General features: G+C 38.7%; 1 protein-coding gene across 7 annotated transcripts; it reads right to left on the reverse strand.

Moving 5' to 3' along the window:
• Positions 1–355: 355 nt before the first annotated feature.
• On the reverse strand, positions 356–19,341 carry LOC103480346 (uncharacterized). Of its 7 annotated transcripts, none has more exons than XM_008435235.3 (23): positions 19,135–19,341; positions 18,976–19,015; positions 18,182–18,257; positions 17,468–17,533; positions 17,372–17,404; positions 17,243–17,275; positions 17,061–17,135; positions 15,836–15,895; positions 15,705–15,764; positions 13,954–14,013; positions 12,899–12,967; positions 12,749–12,811; positions 12,538–12,621; positions 11,461–11,520; positions 11,306–11,359; positions 9,348–9,419; positions 8,818–8,895; positions 8,469–8,522; positions 7,716–7,793; positions 7,584–7,623; positions 7,455–7,500; positions 6,245–6,659; positions 356–5,711 (listed from the first exon to the last, which is right to left on the reverse strand). In XM_008435235.3, the coding sequence occupies exons 3-23, from the start codon at positions 18,251–18,253 to the stop codon at positions 5,235–5,237; spliced, it is 2,049 nt and encodes a 682-aa protein (XP_008433457.2). In that variant the 5' UTR covers positions 18,254–18,257; positions 18,976–19,015; positions 19,135–19,341; the 3' UTR covers positions 356–5,234. The 7 variants fall into 7 exon arrangements, with proteins under 7 accessions (XP_008433457.2, XP_017165762.1, XP_017165760.1 ...); XM_017310273.2 differs by having other exon boundaries at positions 12,538–12,612; positions 17,216–17,275; XM_017310271.2 differs by having other exon boundaries at positions 17,216–17,275.
• Between the last annotated feature and the right edge of the window lie 435 nt (positions 19,342–19,776).

The raw sequence follows: 19,776 nt of genomic DNA on the forward strand, positions 1-19,776 counted from the left end.
CAACCAAACATTGTAATTCTACCTTGATCACCAACATGACACATGAGATTGAAAAACACTGTTGTCTTATTTGCACAAGGCTGGTCTGAATATCGTCTTAAACAAATATAAAATAGCGAACCTAAAACAACTTCTAGTTCCTCAGTCTGTCTCCAACTTATTTATGTAATTCTGCCATTCTTGCAGGTCATTCCATCAGATTGTTTGCAGATGAAGACTGTTTTTATTTCTCCACCCCATTCGCGCCCCCCATGTTGTCAAAGCAGTAACAAATTATGTCAGCGCTTGAAACTAAGCAACATTAGTGAAACTGGACAGACCTGCCGAACAGCAACCATTGACGCAGACGAGTGTCTCTCTGACAGGTTGCCTTTATTTCAAAACATTGGTTTGTGACATTCCTGCAATTCTTTATGTGTTCACTTTGTTCATGTCTCTGTGATGTGCTGTGAGAATGTTGACACCCTTGTCATAAAGCACAGTTTGGCTAAGATACAAAGTACATAAATGACTTCATCAGATCCGGGTTGGCTGCATCAAATCCTGCTAACGCTTGTATCAGCTGAGGGGGGACGGGGGGGACGGGGGGGGAATGTAGCAAATCAGTCAGCAGAAAACCTGCACACTTTTCCCTTGACCGGCAGATAATCGATAGGTCAAACACTTAAAAACTGGCTTTTGTGTGTATTCATTAAATATGTATAACTGAAAACTCCCTCTTCAGTAAACTGAAGCTAGCAGTATGTTCTCTATCGTATCCTCTTTCTTTACATAAAATTGATGGTTTTTTTGTGTTTTTTTTTTTTTTTATACCAGTTTCTTTTCAGGATTTTCTTTTTGTAAACATTTCAATAAAGAAAATGTGTTGATTTCCTCTTATTATCAGAAGATACACTATTTTGTTTTCAAGGGTTGAACTAAATGCAAGCTGAACTTTAAGGATGTCTGGGCTGAATTCTGGGTACTGACCACAGTATGTCTTATCTTGTGAAAATGACTTGTTCCAGATGTCTTATTCCAGATGCCCAGATGTTGAGCAAAAAGGACTTGTTCCATTCCTTTTTGCTCGAATCTCCTAAAACTACACATGGTGAGCATCCAAGACTTTGAAGAATTTAGTCCTGTCGTAGCAGGGAGAGGACACTTATGTGCAGGCGCAGTACCTGTGAGATACAGACGGGATACAGATGCAAGGAGAGGCAATGGGAGCGAAATGGAGAGTCTCACGCAGCTTTTGTTTCCTTTGTTGTTGCCTTGGAGTAAGGACCGTGAAAAGTCCCTGCACCTCTTGTTTTGCAACTGACAGGCGACAGCTGAAAGCACTCCATTGAAGGCGTGTATGCTTTTCTGGAGGGACATTTTTAGAATCTCCAACTCCCCATCTTTTTCCAAAGCGCACAGAAGACTCGGCAATATTTCCGAGTACGGGTTTAACATTTCTGAACCCGTACTGACCGATCTTCATAAATGTGTTGTCATGACAGTCTTATGACCAGCAGGTCTCTCACGCACGGTAAATTGTTTGCATGCTTTATTCCAAAGAATGCTGCGTCTGCATTCATGGCGAGAGGTGATGACTGACAATTAAAGGCTTTGGAGTAGAAAAAGTCACACCACGCCCTCAACACCAAGACTGACACGGAGCCAGGGCAATTTCTGGTACCACAGCTTTTGAAAGGCCAAAGCATACATGGTTCAAGCACTGTTTCACACTGAATTTTGGATCTGGTTGACTGGGCTTCCTGATCCAGCTTGTGTGTGTTACCGATGACACATAACAGAAGCATTGTCTGCTTGTCTCTCATCTTTATCTTTATCTTTTATTTATAAAAACAGTTAAAACAAAGAAGCCTGACTTAAAAGAAAGCCATTCTGATTTTAAAAACTGAAATGCATAAGAAACCAGTAAACTTTTGTCTGGAAGTTTTACGTACGCATCAGGTTTGACACTATGCTTCCTTTCTAAGAAGCAGTATTTATTTCTTTATATGGCCTATTGTTAATACAGTCTAGTTATTAAAAAGAACAAAATGTTGCCTTCATTTGTTACTTGTGATTGTACTCATCAGAATCACTCCATGGTTGTCACAAAAGTCGGAGTCCTCTCCCTCAGTCCAGAGCTGAGGCACTGCTTTGTCGGTCGTACTATTGACAAAGCCGTGGGTAAAAAACACAACCCTGTCCTAAAGACATTTGGCAAATGGAAAGTGTAACTATTCACTTCAGCACACACAAAGAATAAAGCAGTCGGAGGCTGACGACAAACAATGTGGATCACATAAATCAGTGAGTCCAACCTGCTTTAGCAGACATATCTCGTTCTTCATCGTGTTACCTGCCTCACACGTCAACGTGGGGCGTTTCTTGGCCCGGTGGTTGCTTTTATCAGTTCTCATCTATCTTGAGGGCACCTGGCACTTCGATTAGAGTGATGTTTATATTGTTTGGGTAATTCCGAAACATTGACTTCATTCTTCACACATTTAAAAAAAAAACTTTTCCAAAAGTATTTGTTGCAGTGACTGGGGTCATTGTCCTGTTGTTGAGGCCCAGTTGTTTGACTCACATCTGCTGTCAAGACAAGTCAGCTCACATTAGGTTTTTGAGATATTTTCATACACAGGCCGACAAGGTGGCTGAGGTATAGAGAAGTCTTGCCCCTGTGCTTATAAATGTGTAAAAGAGCCAAATGTTTCCGTTTGTTTGAAGCCATTTTAGAAATGTACAGTAAGCTGTCGCAGTTTTCATTTCAAATAGAAGAAATTTTAAAGATTTTAGGATCTAATTTTTCAGAAACTTTTGTGTTTTAGACTCTAAGATCTTCTAGTGTTTATATTTTAAATTTTATTCTGATGGGCCACAATTTACTCTCATCAGCTTACTACAATCTGAACATTTTTTTAAAGCACTGTTTAAATTGTAAAATTTTACCACGTGTTTTTGGTCTAGTTATAGCACATTTGTAGTAAGGCAAGACTTAACTTACAATTAACTTTTCAGCAAGATATAGGAGCTTGTTTTAAGTGAATAATTAATTGATACTGATGAAAAAGAACTAGTTTCACAGGCAGATTTTTTTCACTTGTAACAGTCTTGTTATAAGTGAAATAATCTGCCAGTGGAAGTAGTACATATTTAAATACATATTAAGGACTTGTTTAGTTAAAAATAATCTTACAAGTAACTTTTAGAACGTTATACAAGTTTGTTGTGTCTTATTTCAAGTGTACGAAGATATTTGTACTAGAAAGTAGACCAAAAATACTTTTTGTTTTTGCAGTGATAAATAATGACACTGGAGTTTAAATAAATGTTTTACTCTGTAGCAGATGTATTCAACTCATTTTAACAAGTTCCTTTATGATGTCTCTAATAAACGATATGAAATTAAAAGTGGATTCTTCAGTATTTTATGCAACTCCTACTGTAGTCATCATTGCCGGTGATGACAGTAATCTAAAGATACACATTTAATGTAATTTAAATTACAGGGCACTCGCCTTCCAAAGTTAATGAAATTTGTGCCCAACACACAAAAAAAGGCAGATTTGATTGAATTAATACCAGTCTAAAACTATATAAAAAAGTTTGTTCAGAGGTTCCTATTTTTTAGTTAAGACATGAAAGGCCATTCGCATGAAGAAGTGTCCACTTTGCCATGTAAACACCTTGAACAGGTCAGTGCAGATTCTTTCATTACTCACACCCACATGACCGAAAAAGTACCAAATGAGTTTTTCTGGAACTGGAACTTCCAATAAATTCTATTCTATTCCTTTTTACTATAACTTGTCTTCTATTCCACTGAAAGGCAGATTTTCAGCCTTTCAGTGGAACCCACTGCAAATGAAAACTTGATCTGAAATCTTAGTCTGATTAGATGAAGGAAAATGGAAAAATAATGTTTCCTTAATAAAAGACTGGATTTAGTTCTGAGTTATTACATGGGGTTTAACCGCAACACAACCACAAGTTTGAGGTTTCACTCAGCCACCACCGAAGATCAGATTTTGTATTTTTTTAAGTACAGTAGCTGAACTGCAGGTATTTGCAGTAAGCACCGAGATTGGGAAGGATAATCTGAGGTGTGAATATTTGATTGACATAAACACAAAGTTTTACTGTCTGACTCAGTCTGCTCCAACTACAGGAAAGAGTAACAGGAATGAGAAAAATAAATCCCCAAAGTGGCTTTTAAAGGAAATACCTGAATTCTGTTTGATGAGAAGGAAACTATAAAAAAAACAAAACAACATTCTGGATTATCGAGGCTGAGATTTTTTTGTGCAATTTTTTTCAGAAGTTTGAATTCTCACAGTGCCCATATAGATCTAACAGTCCAGAATCACATCTCTTTCCCTCAGCTTACATTCAGCCAGTCTCAGTGGAACAAAGTGTTGATTTTTAAACTTTTCCATTTGAACTTGACAAGTTGTAGCCTCCTTTTCCACCAACCAGAAAAGTCTGCTCTGTTACAGTGAAGAGTCATTTGACCAGGTCAGTCATCCACACTGGGTGGAGTTGTTGAGTGTACACCTCCTCTTCCATCTGGACTTAAGTGAGGGTTTTCCCTATAAAATGATCCGTTTTATGATGTTTTGAGTGATAAGTGTCACCTGGCTATTGGCACAAGGGCGCAAACTTTGTTTTTCCACATTTTTGCAACTAAAAACATTCCTTTTCTTTGGCTACGATACAAAACATCTCAGTGCCTGTAATTGCTCGTCATCATTGGCTGCATTTTAACTTCCTTTGTTCTATTGTTCCCAGTTTACCGTTCATGCTGGCAACATCTGTTAAGGTTTGGTTCCTGACAACATTTTTTTTCCCTCCAGACGTGCCTTGATAAGGCGGCCCTTCCACATTTTTTCAGGCCTTCATGCTGGCATTGTGGCGCGAGCACGCGGTGTTCATGCAGTGTTTACTGGAATATTCTCTGATCAAAACTGGCCTCCGCGTGTCTCTACTTCCTGGTTCCAGCTGTCCACGTTATGTCAATAAACATACAAAATACAAATAAAACACTTTGATTAAAGAGGAAAATGCACACATTTAGAATAATTACAATAAAACATTTTAGTCGAGTATATTTAAAAAGAAGCTAGTAAAATATTTTAGAAAAAAGTAACATCTTATCAGTAACGACAGGAAAAAAAAAAACTACCAAAACCATTTTAGTTTCTCTGTCTTCTTAAAACTGGGATGCTTCATTTTAAATACGCAGCCACCACCCCTCAATCTTCAAGTTCAATAAACTTCTTCAGGTCAGACTTCAACATCTCCTCATCCTCCTCCTCAACCTCCACCTCTATCCCATCCATAGTTTTTTGCAGCTCTTCTTTGATTCGGTTTAGCTCCAGCAACCCGTCCTGCAGGTCCTTGCACACCTCTCGGATCTTAGCGGCGAACTCGGTCTTGGCGCCCTTTTTCAGCTCCATGGAATCCTTCGCCAGGAAGAACACGTCCAGGGCCAGGAAGAGGCCCGACATGACCCCTGTGGTGACGCTCATCACCTGCGCGGCTTTAGCAGCGCCGCCGGCGACGTTCAGAACCTGGACGGTGCTGATCAGGCTCTCTGTGTTGATGACCAAAGCCTTCCCAGCCCGACCGCCCTCCTTCATTACATGTTTGACGTTCTGGTTCAGGTGCTTCTTTGAGATGCTCTCGGCGTACTTCTCGAAGTTCCACTCCTCGAGCGTCTCCATCCCTTCCTAAGAAGATGGCAAGTTAAGCTTTAAGGAATCAGCATCTGACACACATTTCTAAACAACCGACACCAAGAAATCACACAAAAATAAAAACTAATGTACTTGGGCAACTGTGTGTCAAAATAAAGTACATTTACGCCAAAAAAAAACCTTGAATGTAGAGATCTCAAATTTTCTAGAAAAAAAACTCAGAACACAAGATGAAAGTGAACTGTTTTAATTAAGAACATTTTTCAAAAGTTAAAAATGATCAACTTTTAAAACAAGAAAAATGTTTTTTAATTTCTGCCAAAAAAAAAGAAGAAATTCTAGGAAAAACTTGGAAATGTCTGAGTTTCAAAAGTTGAACATTTTTGACTTAAAAAAAAAAGTTCTTAATTTAAAAAAGTTTAACATTTTCAGCTTTTGGAAATGTTCCGAGTTTTTTTCTAGAAAATCTTGAGTATTTTTTTGGGTGGGAATTTACTCTTTATCCAGGATGGCCCCAATACTCATTCTAATCTACTCCAACGTCTAGAATGTGTGCACATTCTGACCTGTAAGAACTCCAAGCAGTCCTTGATGTCCTTAATTTCATCCTGGTAGTCTTGGATCATCTTCTCCACCTTCTTGCGGTCGGTCTTTGAATGCAACGTGTCCGTGATGTTGGCCGAGGCAGACGTCACGCCGCCCGCCGTGGCGATGCCGATGCCCACCGCTGTGACGATGAGCGACGTCCCCGCCGTGAAGGGCGCCAGAATGAGCCCGGTGATGGTGGTGACTGACCCGGCGACGCTGGCCACCCCGCCGCCCACGCTGGCCGTCACCGTCTTCTTGTGGAAGTTGTCTGCCAAGTCGGCCAAGGAGAGGAGCTCCAGGATTCGCTGCTGGAGGGAGGCGCCGCGCTGGTTGAAAAAGCGAACGAAAAGGCGCGCGGCCATGAAGACTCGGTCGGCGGCTTGTTCCACCACTCTAATCAACACAACAGAACGAAAAAAAAGGTTAAAAAAATGGCAACTACAAATATGCATATTATGACTATTTCTTAAGTTTTGTATGGTTGAATTTAAGGATATGCTAATGGATGCCAAGAATCAGCTTTGCCACAGCATTCTGTGGATTTGTTTAATCAAAATAATGTAATACTTCAAAGTTTTTAGTGGTTTCCCATCTTTATAGTGACCATTAGTCACTATAAGGTGTTTCTCATTGTGGGAGAGAAACACTGGTCAACATGATGTTGTGCTGTACTGTTTATTCGTATCATATTGTCTGGAGTTATGTGTCCTTACCTTCGTAGAGGGTTAGGTTGTTGGTTTTTTTAAGTCTAATCTCAACTATTTACAGCATCTTATTCATTCTTGTATTTTTTTTTACCTGGCCATGAGACTACAAATAGCCTTTTGGCTAGCTGACATTTTATAGCTCATGAATTGTCATGTGTTTAATTAAACTGTCCCCTTTCACATGCATCAAATGAAATTAAGTGTCATTATGTTCCAAGCAAAGGTACTAAATACAGCTCTGACACACACACACACTGGATTGGGACTCTCCATATAAACAGATGCCTAATTTGAAATGTATGATCATCAATGGAGATGATTAGAAAAATAAAGCAATAGACACAGCTATAGAAGAAACCATACAATGAGAAAATTTAAATCGCAGTTCAAACAAGTATCGTCTTAAATTAGCAATTTCTTGCTCTTCATTTTAAATCATAAGCTCAAAGAAAAATCCAACATGCTCATTTGTTTTACATACTCTTCAGCATCATCATTCTGGTTCGCTTCATTCCACTCATCCCATCCTTGGAGTCAGAGAAGACAAAAAAAAAGTTACCTTTATAAAGTTTCAGCTGCAGTGAACAAAAACTACTGAGAGCAAAGTTACCTTCAGCAGTTTTCCACCATGAGAGGAGGCCTTCCTCATCCTGCAAATACATTTTTTTGTTTTTGTTTTTCAGGATGCGTCTGGCTACTCAAATATAATTCATTAAGCGTAGATCAAAAGAAACAGGCGTACATCCAGAGGGTCCAGTTGTGTTCCTTCACCAGGTACTGGTACTTCAGCCAGCTGTAGTGTTTGAACCTCGATGTCCTCCTACAGCAAGGATAACGTATTTTAGTTAACTTAAAAAAATTAAAATAAAATAAAAATCACAGACGGCATCAAAAAGATTCAAATGTCAAATTCAGAAATGACATATCTTAGTAAAATTGCCTCTATAGTGAACTCATGTTATGTTATCATGTCAGCTCTTATCAGATGATTGCAGGGTTCGCCCTGTTAATAGCAACCTAAATGTAAACGTATTGATCTACTTTCCTGTCCTAATCTGATCTTGGAGAGTCTTTATTCCAGAAAGTTTTCTCCTTATTTATGCATTTAGAATTCAGTTGACTTTTGTTTATTTACATGTCTTTTTGTGGCAATTTACAAAAAAAAAAAAAAAACAGTACAGTACGTTTTAGTAATCAAAGTAGTTTAAAAAGTTTCTATTTAAAGGAAACCCAGAATATTGCGTACTGCAAAAATAAAATCTTATCAAGTCATTTTGGTCAAGTTTCTAGTGCAAATATGTTTTGTTGTCTTTTTTTCCAACTTCCAAGTAACTTTTCAGTAAGATATAGCAGCTTGTTTTAAATAAATTATTTCTTAAAGAAAAAATACTAGTTCCACTGGAAGATTTGTTTCCCAACTTCAATGTTGATTTGTTTGTTTAAAGTTTCTAAAATGTTGCTAAGGTGGCCAGAAATTTATACACATCAACTTTACCTTGGATCCAGACCCAAAAAACGATTTGGGAAGAATTCTTTTGATAATGAAAGTCTGAAAGACAAAGACACATTCAAATGTTACTTTCACAACTAGGTCCTGTGCTGCGGTGCGTCCAGTGAGTGTTAATAATGGCAGTGAAGATTCAGCTTGACAAAATCCAAACAGTCCCCACTGCTGTGTTAATCTTGAAATGACATGAAACATATCCTATTATTATTATTCCCAGTGTTAAGATGTTTTTCCAGATAATCTAAAGAGAACGACATGGTAGGAAAAAAAAAACAAATACCACCATTACAAAAACTGGGGTTTTCATAAAGATTGGGTGATGTTTATGGTGACCAACCTCAGTCTTTTTCCTTGAGATCTCTGTTGGCTGGTTTCCCACCTCAGGCGTGGTGTCGGCGTCTGTGTACCAAATAGTCTGGAGAGGGCAATGGATTAGTTTGTAACTCGGGTCAATTTAAAATAAGTATATATACAATGATTTTTTTTTGTAATTGATTTTATTGTATTCTCTAAATAAGGGACCTTCAACTCTAGACCTCGAGTCAAAAACACCCGATATAAATCAACTCAGGCAAAGGCATCATTGAGTTACCTGAGGGAATGAACATTCTATCAAAGGGAAACTATTTTCCCCAAAAGACTGAGGAGATATCTACACACTCTTGTCAAAAACTGATAAAAAAAAAAAAAAAATACACCACTATCAAATAACATTGCTTCCAGTAAGTCAACACCACCACCATGTGATTTTTACCCAGTCACATGCTTAGCATTGTTGTAGCGAGACATCAGACTTCTATTTTTACATCTGAATCTATGACGGATGACAAGTCACCCACTATAACGAACATGTACGTCATAACTTACATGTCTCTCTATAGCGCTGTCGTCCAGACTTTCAGAGCTGCTGGAGTTCTCACTGTGTACAGCTCGCTCGACCTGATGAGTCAGAGTGAAATACTGAGTCAACATCAGCTCCATTAGTTAAACAGAACAAACTACACACAATATCGATGGAGGGGATTCTAATGTAGTAAATGAAAGCCATTTTTGGTATACAGGTACAGCTCAAAAAAAGTCAGCTCTCTCCTTTCAGAAAGCAAATATGTGTTGCATCTGGATTCAATATGTTTAGTGAAATATTTAAAGCCTTTATTATAGCTTACAGGATGATGGAAATCCAAAATTTGGTGTCTCATATAATAGCCAATTTCAAAGCCACCAAAAGGTAAAGTATTAATGATTTAGTTTCAAGTGCAAATATCTTAGTCTACTCAAAATGAGACACCATTAACTACTAAGTGACTTTTCAGCAGGATATAGAAGCTTTTATTAAGTCAACAATTCTTCATATTGATGAAAAAGTACTAGTTCCACTGGCAGATTATTTCACTTATAGCTAGTACTTTACCATCAATACTAAGGAATCAATGACTTAAAACAAGTTCCTATATCTTGCTGAAAAGTTACTAGCAAGTTAGTTTTGTCTCATTTCAAGTGTGATAAGATATTTCACTAGAAACTAGACCAAAAATACTCAGTAAGATTTTGTGTTTTTGCAGTGAATGAGTCAATGTTATGGTCATATTATGGGGTACATGATAAACGGGAAGACTGCTGACTGGACAGATGTCCTGAAGACAGCCATAGACGCCCTCCACAAAGGAAGGTAAGTCACAAACAGACATGGCAAAAGAGGGGCGCATTCAATCTGCAAGATCCAAACATTCACCGAGCGTTGAATGGAAGTGAGACTTATGGTCAGAAATGTGAACAAGCATTAGTAATCAAGAATCTGGGGCAACTTCAGAAGGAGTGGACTGAGGATGCGGTCACCGCATCAGTCGAGCAGGGCTACTGGTGTCTTACTTGGGCTGAGGAGAAAGAAAAAAAAAAAACTACTGTTGCTCAATCATTCAAAGTTATCTATTCAGATGAACTTAAAGTTTCTATTTTGTTTGGTAAACATTATCACAAAGCTGAGAGGAAGAGTGAAGAGTTATGGAAAATCCACTTTGCTTGAGGTCCAGTGTGAAGTTTCCACAGTCAGTGATAGTATCTGCTGGTGTTGGTTCACTGGGTTTTCTGAAATGTACAGCAAACACAGCCGTCTCCCAGGAAGTTTTAAAGCCTTTTTGTGTTTCCTCATGCTGTAAAATCTTAGCTTTCCAGCAGGAATTGGCACCCGTCCAGACTGCCAAAGGTGTCAAAAGCAGATCCAATAACTGTTCTGAATTGGCACACAATGTGACCTGGCCTTCAGAAGACGATGAGAAACACCAGACCAAAAATGAAGATGACCTATCAAAGCACCTTTGGCCTTTATTCCATCTCAGCATCGCCACAGGCTGATTGCCTTAATGCAACGCCACATTGATAAAGTAATTTATTGCAAAAGGAGCCCTTAATCACGTATTAAGTGCACAAAAATCACCTTTTTAGAGGCTTAATATTTCTGTTTAAAGCTTTTTTTTATTGAAACTTTTCTGGGAAATTTAAATTTGATTAATAATTCCTGATTTTCATTAACTTCACACCATAATCAAAATTATAAAAAAAAAAAAAAGGCTTTACATTTTTACACCATGTTTAATAACTCTATACACCAGCTTCACTTTATGAAGCAACAATAAAAAATACTGAACTTTGACGACAGACAAATTCTTTGAGGTGCACCTGTACGTGGATTCAACTTTCCAACAATGACACACAAAGAAAACTTAATGCGTTAAAGAGCTTCATGAGGTCATAACAAAACAGCTCATGACTGCTGAACCTTTTATACTAAGTTAAATGTTATTTGTTGCTTTCTCCGCTATACTTACCTCAGTCACATTAGAAGGAACAGATGAGTCATTCTCACAAGAGTCATATGTTACCTGTATCAACAAGTCAGTGAAAAGTTCAATAAGGTTAAAAATGTCAGGTTTATAGCTTGTGAAAACGGGTTCTTCTGATGTGAAGTTGATTAAATCTTTACCTGTGTGCGTGACTTGAAGGGGTTTACTTCCTGCATCATCCCTTTAAACATCCCGGGATTCTACAATAAAAACATAAAAAGATACTGCATAAAAGAAACAGATCTTCTCCCAAGTTTTAAAATCACGTCCTTTGGCACCACCTAGTGGTTATGCCAAGAATGACACTGATAATACTCGTCAAAGTCGAAACCCAACTTATTAGTTTCCCCCTAATATGCCTCGACTATAGTCACCAGGTTACAGATACACATTAATATGTTATAAAAGCACAAGGTAGAATATTCTTTTTAAAAGGTTTTATCGGCTCTACTGGCCTTTATTTGATAGTTAGTTGACAGGAAAGTGGGTAATGAGAGAAGTGGAAGACATGCAGCAAAGGTCGCCAGGCTGGGAATCGAACCTGCGACGGCCACGTCGAGGACTGAGGCCTCCATATGTGGACTGTGCTTAACCCCTGCGCCATCACAGCACACCCAGTAGAGTATTCTTAATAACAAAATTCAAATAAATTAAACTTATATGGTGTGATTACATAGGGACTTTTTAAGTATTTATTCCTATATTGTTATGATTATGGCTTAAATCTAATCAAACAACAGAGCATCTTCATTTCATTGTTTTAGGTTTTTATTAGTTTTCTGTATTATTGAAACTTCCTGAATATCTGAATTTTGGGTTTTCATTAACTGTAAGCCATAATAATCAAGATTAACAGAAACAAACACTTAATGTCTAAATGATGAGGTCCACATTTAAAGTTGAATGACTGAAATTTTCAATTATATTTCAGTTCATTGATTTGCACCTGTAAATACATCCAGGCAGTTTCAACAAGTCGTAGTTTGAAATCATTACATTGTCCGCCATCTTGTGGTAACTACAAGTATTACACCAATAGTGTGACGCTCTATGTAAATCAGAACAGAAGTTTTCTCCCAATGAACTTTTATAGAGAAGATTTGCCATTTTAGAGTTTTGTCTAACCCTCTAGTTCAGCCCGTTTGCGTCACTTTTATGCCAGGAAATATGTGTATTTAAGGTGCAGATCTAAATAAACCTTAGTTCTTTGCACCAACCTGCTTCTCTGGCACATTGTTGTCCGTTAGACTTCCAGAGGAAGAGGAGTTGTCACTGCGTAGAGACCGAGTGTCCTGAAGGGGCTGAAATGAAAGCCAGAGAAAAGCAAACAAAGCATGTGGAGAAATTGTGTGTAAACAAGTTTCCAAATGTCCCCCTGGGTTTCCTAGACAGCCAGACACTACATATCAGGACTTTTAAAAAAAATACCTTAGGCTGGGAGGATTTGAATGGGTTGACTTTCTGAAACATGCTTGACATCACGCCTGGATTCTAAGTGATGAAGCATTAGAACCAGATTAGGATCGAACCTCAGCACAAACGGGTTATCTGGAAAAGACGGGAGAGAATGCAGCTTACCCGTTTGTCTTGAAGGTGTCTGTCAGACTCCTGTGTGTTTGCAGGGTCACCTTGAGCATCGCTTTTGGGCTTTAAACACAAATGAGAAAAGAAATTAGGTACTTTAGTGCAAATGCCTCACAGAAATCTTGGTTTCAGTCAAGATGAGAAATTTCTAGCTGTTACGCTAGCAAAAGTGTTTTCACCACTGAACTTTGTCCACATTTGTGATGTGGAAAAGACACAGTTTAATAGATTTTATTGGGTTTAGGTGATAGGTCAGCACAAAGCACTGCATAGATGTGAAATTTTAGGAAAGGGATTCATGGTTTCACAAAAAAAAAAAAAAAAGTTCAGCCCTCTTTACTGCGATTCCACCAAATACAGTCCACTGTAACCAACTAGAGAGGTTTACAGCTCAGGTAGGAATTGTGAACTCCATAAATCACTAAATAAGTGGCTGAAAGAAATTTTGTAAGAATTCCTACTTTCAGTTTACACACACGCGCGCACACACACACACACACACACACACACACACACACACACACACACACACACACACACCACTCACTTCCATGGCTATATAAACCTTATGAGCCAGTTTAGATTTCACTTCATCCGACAGGTTGCCAATGCACCTCACAGATGCAAACCGACATCCCCTACCTAGGTAGACTGTAGAGAACAGCCTGGCAGAATAAAACCGTTTTAATACAAGTCAAAACATTAAGTCTAAAACCTATAAACTCTGTTGTAAACAGGAGCACAGGACGTCAACATGAACATTTCAAAATAAGACTAAGTGAACACAAACATACTATGCTACCAATATCCTTCGTACTGCTTCTCAAGAGTTACTCATAAAGAAAGTGAAATAAATGGAACAGCCCTGAGGAGCACCTACACTAATGGGCTGCAGGTTTGTGAATAAAAGGGGGCGAAAACAAAACACTGAATGACAAAATGATAGACAAGTTCAATTTAGAAGTTATCAGACAAGGTACAAGTGTATCTAGAAAGAGTAGAAACATGAACATCTTTCCAGGATGCAAACAAACTGAACTAGTCAATACCTGTGCTGAAGCCTTGAAGGGATTCACTTTCTGTATGGCTCCTTTGAACATACCAGGGCTCTGCAACACAAACAGAGCAGCCAAAGACAAACTAGCCAACATCTTCCAGGAATCTCATCATCAAGAAAGCAGCATCTGTTGGAGATATTTTATTAGCTCGACACAATCAGCACTTTGTTTAGGCAACATCAAGTTTCAAAATGTCTCAGTCAGCTGCTTTGATTTGCCAATAATTTAGGCAGAGCCATGCAACCTGGGGCAGAATTAGTCGCCCATCCGCCTTTACATTTAGTTTAATTTATCAGTAACCTCAAATGAATTCCAAGAAATTTAATAACTGGAAGTTGCACATTTCAGTGAAACCACGCAGTGTGATCATGGTAAGACTTATTCACCGACTCAGTAGGCATTCGTTTTTAATTTTGGCCTTTAACGATGACTTCTAAAACTGGTTTTATCTCTTGAATCGTTCTACATTTTGCAACTTTATAAGCACAAAATACAAATTATCGATGGTTTTCTCAGTGAGAGTGGAGGGATGGGAGATATCTGCTGAGCCGTTTATGGTCGTCCTAGAAAGTGGACCTTGTCCCTAGTCAAGTTTTTTTAGGCCTCTAACAGGTTTTACTCAGACACTGAAGAGCCTTCCTGTCTGTTTATCAAATACATCTCTACAGCCAGATATTTCCACTTAGTTTACAGGGTAAACAAGGTGAACACAGACTACCCTGCAAAACAGGGTGATGTGCATTACTAGTTTGGTTTTTCAACACACACAACGTTTTGCATGTAGCCCGAGAAGGTTAATGTTGACCTCCTTCGACAACAGCACCTTCTTCAACATTTGCAGTGCCAAACATGTAAGACACACGGTAACATGCACCTGTCTCTTTAAACAATTCATTTTTTCAGAACAGCTTGAGGCTAGAGACTCTGTTCCTACGTGACTGGAATCCAGTTCACAACGCCATGTTTACGAAGACATGGATGAGTGAGTCTGGTGTGGAAGAACCTGACTGACCCCTATACAGCCCAGATCTCAATCCAATAGAACACCTTTCCGGATGAATTGGAGCTGATAATGCAAGGCAGTCTTTCTCATCCAGCATCAGTGTCTGATCACACATATCTGATTCTGAAAGAAAGAGTCAGAATACTAATGAAACTCAACCTTAAACTTTCCCAGAAGAGTTGAAGCAGAGGGTGGGCAGGCATTGTATTAAACCTTAGTTATTGAGAATAGGACACAACTTGCTATAAAACAGAGTTTTAAAATCACAAATAATTGTACTTTGCATGGTGGACTCCACTCTGTAGACTCATATCTACTGTGACGTCTCCCAGTCAAATACAAAGAAGGCGGAAGTTGTTTGGCTCCAACAGCGAATTTTATCCAATAAAAGCACTATTTAACAAAACATTATTAAAAACCAACATTGACATTTGGTTTTACAAGAAGGGTGAACTATATGTTTATTGAGTTAGACCTTTAGTCTTATTTGGACCAGACTGTTTAAGGAAAAGTAAGCTCCCAAACGTCTCACTGGTTAATATGCAGGAGGAACAAATAGGGCATAACATCTCTTTTGAAAGAAATAAAGCTGTTCAAAAGGAACAAAAGAAAAGCTATAGCTCCCAGCCAGAGTTAGAAATGGGTGTGATTCTAAATAGGATGTGGGAAATAGGATGTGGGAAAAGAAACAAAGACCTGAAACAAAGGACTTTGGGTTAAGTTTCAGTAACTTCCCTACCTGAGATGAGTCTGGGCTCCTTTCTTTTTCAAGTGAGCCTGAGGGTGGAGTTTTAGGCCCCTGTGTGAGAGAGCAAGCTCAGTGGAAACTTTGCTGTCTGACACAGATCAGAAAGACAGGACTGTAGTTACCTGGGAGGTGGACTTGAACGGGTTCACTTTCTGCACGACTCCTTTTAGCATCCCAGGGTTCTGGAACAGAAGTGACATGGGCATTTCCCCATCTACCATGAAACTTCACACACAAAGCTGTTCTGATTGGCCCAACAAGCTGTGTTGTATAACACTTAACCTCTGGCGCATACATTTTTGTTCTCAACTAGAAAACTGAGGACAGGTGACGTCTATTTAGAAAGGTCAAATATATTTTAAACTAGGAAACCTTGAAGTCTTAAAATTATGAAGCAAGTAACAATCTGCCTTGTCATTGTTTTTTTTTTATAAACATGGAATTTAAATACACATTTTTCAAAAACCAAGACAGTGCAGGATATACTGTGTGTGCCATTGTGTTTTACATAAAAATGGATTGCTTTGAGAAAAACAAAATACACACACACACACACATATATATATATATATATATATATATATATATATATAAAAAAGGTAAATGGGTCATCCACCAGGACTGTGCAACCATTCAAATCTTGGCAACAAGGAACTACCATAGGCTGAGATACAGGGATGAAAGTCAATTTCATCCCTGCCTGCAAAGCAGTTATTGGTTGCAATGTTGCACATTATTATCACAATAAATCCCTCATAATATTGTGTTAACACATTTAAGTTCATGTTGTCCACCCCTAGTGCTCAATTTCTTTAATTAAGAAAATAAGTAAAATGACACCCCAACTATTGAAATGATATATCCACATTGCTAAATGAAAATAGAATGAAAATAAATGAACAACAACAAAAAAATAGAGCTGGCAGTTTGTTAAAGTATAAGTTCAATATTTTCCAGGATCCACCTATTTGTAAATTAAAAATTGCATCCATGCCATTTCACTAAATCACAAGTCAGTATATTATTTTACAGGTTAGGATTTTTTCATCCGTTTTGTGCCTTTTCTTTATGCCAGTCTTATGACAGTATTGTTCCATCTCAAGGAAGTTGGAGTCGAGACATTCTTCCAAAAGATACCTAGTTAGTGCAAATCCTATTTATTTTTTAGTCACCCATTTCTGAAAAGGTTCAATTAGAAGAGGCTTATTGGTGACACAATGATAAGATCTCCAGTTTTCTGATATTGATTTGAATTGAAATGAACCTGACCGAGTTAGTAGCCTGCGTTCATGAGGAACATAGATCCTCCTGCCATTCAGCGAGACAAACAAAACAATCCTCACTTACCTGTGTGGAGTCTGTTGCCTGTTCTGACGATTCAGAGGAAGAAGTTTGGCTGACATTCAAAGACGAAGAGGTCGCCTAAGTAGAAGAAACAAGTCAAAGTTATGCAAGCCAGAGAGCTATTGGTTACTCATTAAATGAAACCTTTGTTTTTCTACCTGTAGCGATGACTTGAAGGGACTGACCTTCTGCACAACCCCCATCACTCCTGCCTTCTGCTGCTCCCAAAGGAAACACAACAAAACCTTCATGAATTAAAGCAAACAGAGCTTACCGATCCTCAATTAGAGGCTAACAGATGAATGATATCGCACGTTTGTCTTTGGGTCAAGATCATTTGTGTTTTCCTAGAAGAAATAAGGGTTGTAAGTTCACTGATATCATATTTACAATCAAGTTTGAACATTTACCTTTAGGGCTGCATTTGATTCAGGATCCTCCGTTTTGAGGCCGTGTTTGACGGGGTTGTCCAGCTCCTAGTAATGCATAAAAAGCCTGTCAGGCTTCGTCAGGAAGTTATTGTTACAAGTCATATGGTGAGAAGCTAATCCTGGGTTTGATAAAAAGGTGTCACAATACTTTACAGACAAGTCAGGGTACCTATGCTAAACCTTCCTCTCCTCTCCAACGGTGCCAACAATGGGCAACAGATAAAAGTAGCCTGATCTGATGACCCACATTTGCTTTAGGGCATGTGGATGGTGAGGTTCATGTGTGTTGCTAGGGAACACAAAGTACCAGGATGCACTATGGGGTGTAAGCAAGAAATCAGAAACCATATGATGGATGATTTAAGGAAAGTTCGGGTAGGAAATTCAGATGCTGCTATCCAATCAACCAGTTATACCCTTCATGGAAAGAATCACAAATCTGAGAATAAATGTAGAATGGCACATGAATGAAAGAACACAACATAAAATTTAAAGTAAAAAAAGAAAATAGAAGGGTTTTGTTGATCATGCAACATCAGCTTAAAAGGATCTGCTAACCGAGGTCAAATACCACACCACACCTTCCGGGATCTTTGCAGCCCTTCCTGGCACCATTACGTAGTAGTCATAATGTTACGCCCGATTGTTTCATGCAAGAACAAGCACATAAGTTATTGCCCTGCATTTTCTGACCTCTTTGGTGGGTCTTGGAGGAACCACAGGAGTCTGGGCAGGTGACCCCTTGTCTCTTCTGAACATGTTCATGGTGCTGTAAGCAGAGGTGAGTAGTAACCAGTTACATTTACTTGAACATTTTACTTTTAGGTGTAGATTTTACTCTTACTTGAATAATGTTAGCAGGAGGTATCACTTGACTTATTTGAAGAAAGTAAACTGTCGGGCTAATCTACCTGCTGTAAGTTACTTCACTGAATCAAGAGCAAACATGTTATGGAAAAATACAGCAGGTACAGACACCTACAGTTTGCTCAAATGAGTAGATAGATATTGTAGTTAAAGGAAATTGATTTAGAAGTTTGTTTCTTGTGCTTGAAATGTGTTATTTTGCCATTCATTGACATTTTTCGTTTTCCATTTTAGGTTTTAAAATATCAGGATTTGCATATAGCTGTACCTTTTTGTCTGATAACATTTTAAAATATTAAAACGGAGGTAACTCAATACTCCAGTGGCGTTTTTGCCATTTTTTTTTCTACCTGCCTAGAGCTGTAAGCCTGGCACGATGGGCTCAAAATAAATCACTACAGCAAATACAGTTTGTCCTTCCGGCTTCCTGTTCATGACAGACACATTTACATGCACTCAGACTTATTACATTTAAAACTAGAAACAGAAACTGCCTGTGAAAGTTTCGTGAGGAGCGTGACGTAGAGGCCAACAGTCTAGCTGACTGATGATGTCACGTTGCAACTTTCTGCTAATGAAAACAAAAAGGAAACAGCTTTTTAAACTGTATACAACGTCACCTTTTCTTCTTTTAAATCCGCAACCTGCTTTCGCAGCGACCTTTACATGACATCCAACGGAATGCGGGGCAACATAGACACAAAACAGAGCGAAAAGAGCCTGCGTAAGCCGTGCAGTCAGACAATAAGTCAATAAAACAAAAACAAAACAACACGAACCAGTTGTTGAACTTTCCCAGCTCAGCCCTTCACTTCCTTTTCCATCCTCGCCGAGCAAATGAAGGAGACAAACCGATTGGACCAAAAATAATGAGGTGGACCCAAACAGGAGTCACATTACAGTCTGAAGACAGTATAACGTTTTAGCTGCATGACGGTAAACAATGGGCTGACTGTGAGCGAGTCACCACGCCCACTCAGCTGTGGAGAGCTCGCGGCGGTTTTAAAGAGAATCACCTGTAGGGGGCGTGGCTTATCGTCTGCCGCGTGGGTTTGTCTTTTATCGTTTGTCAGAATGATAAATATTGCATAGCTGTGAAGTGCCACGAAAAGGGCAAAGAGTTTGAATTAAAAAGTGAAAACGTCAAAGGTGGCGTTTATTTGCCTCCTTATCAGCCATTACTGTATACTCCAATGAGAATTGCCAGTTTGCGTGTCAAGGTGGTTATTGCTTATTGTTATTTGCAAAATAATCTCTAAAACAATCCCGTTTTAGCTCTGGTGTTAAGCTAATTTTCCACTAGATGCTAGCCCTAAGTCACTTGCAGCTTCAGAACATGTTTACTTGCAAGATTGTCCTAGTTTTATGTGTGTGTGTGTGTGTGTGTGTGAGTTTTCAGCCATTTTTCCCATCAGCTGTGA

Source organism: Poecilia reticulata, chromosome 18 (genome assembly GCF_904066995.2).
Source record: "Poecilia reticulata chromosome 18, P_reticulata-male-v2, whole genome shotgun sequence".
NCBI lineage: Eukaryota > Metazoa > Chordata > Actinopteri > Cyprinodontiformes > Poeciliidae > Poecilia > Poecilia reticulata.

Bases quoted from the DNA above. Each gene is read 5' to 3' on its own strand.
- LOC103480346 (XM_017310272.2), bottom strand. From the start codon at position 18,253: ATGAACATGTTCAGAAGAGACAAGGGGTCACCTGCCCAGACTCCTGTG. The intron at 15,765-15,835 runs GTAACTACAGTC...TCTCTCACACAG, and splicing joins CGTTCAAGTCCACCTCCCAG to GGGCCTAAAACTCCACCCTC. The intron at 7,501-7,583 runs GTAACTTTGCTC...TCTGACTCCAAG, and splicing joins ATGGTGGAAAACTGCTGAAG to GATGGGATGAGTGGAATGAA.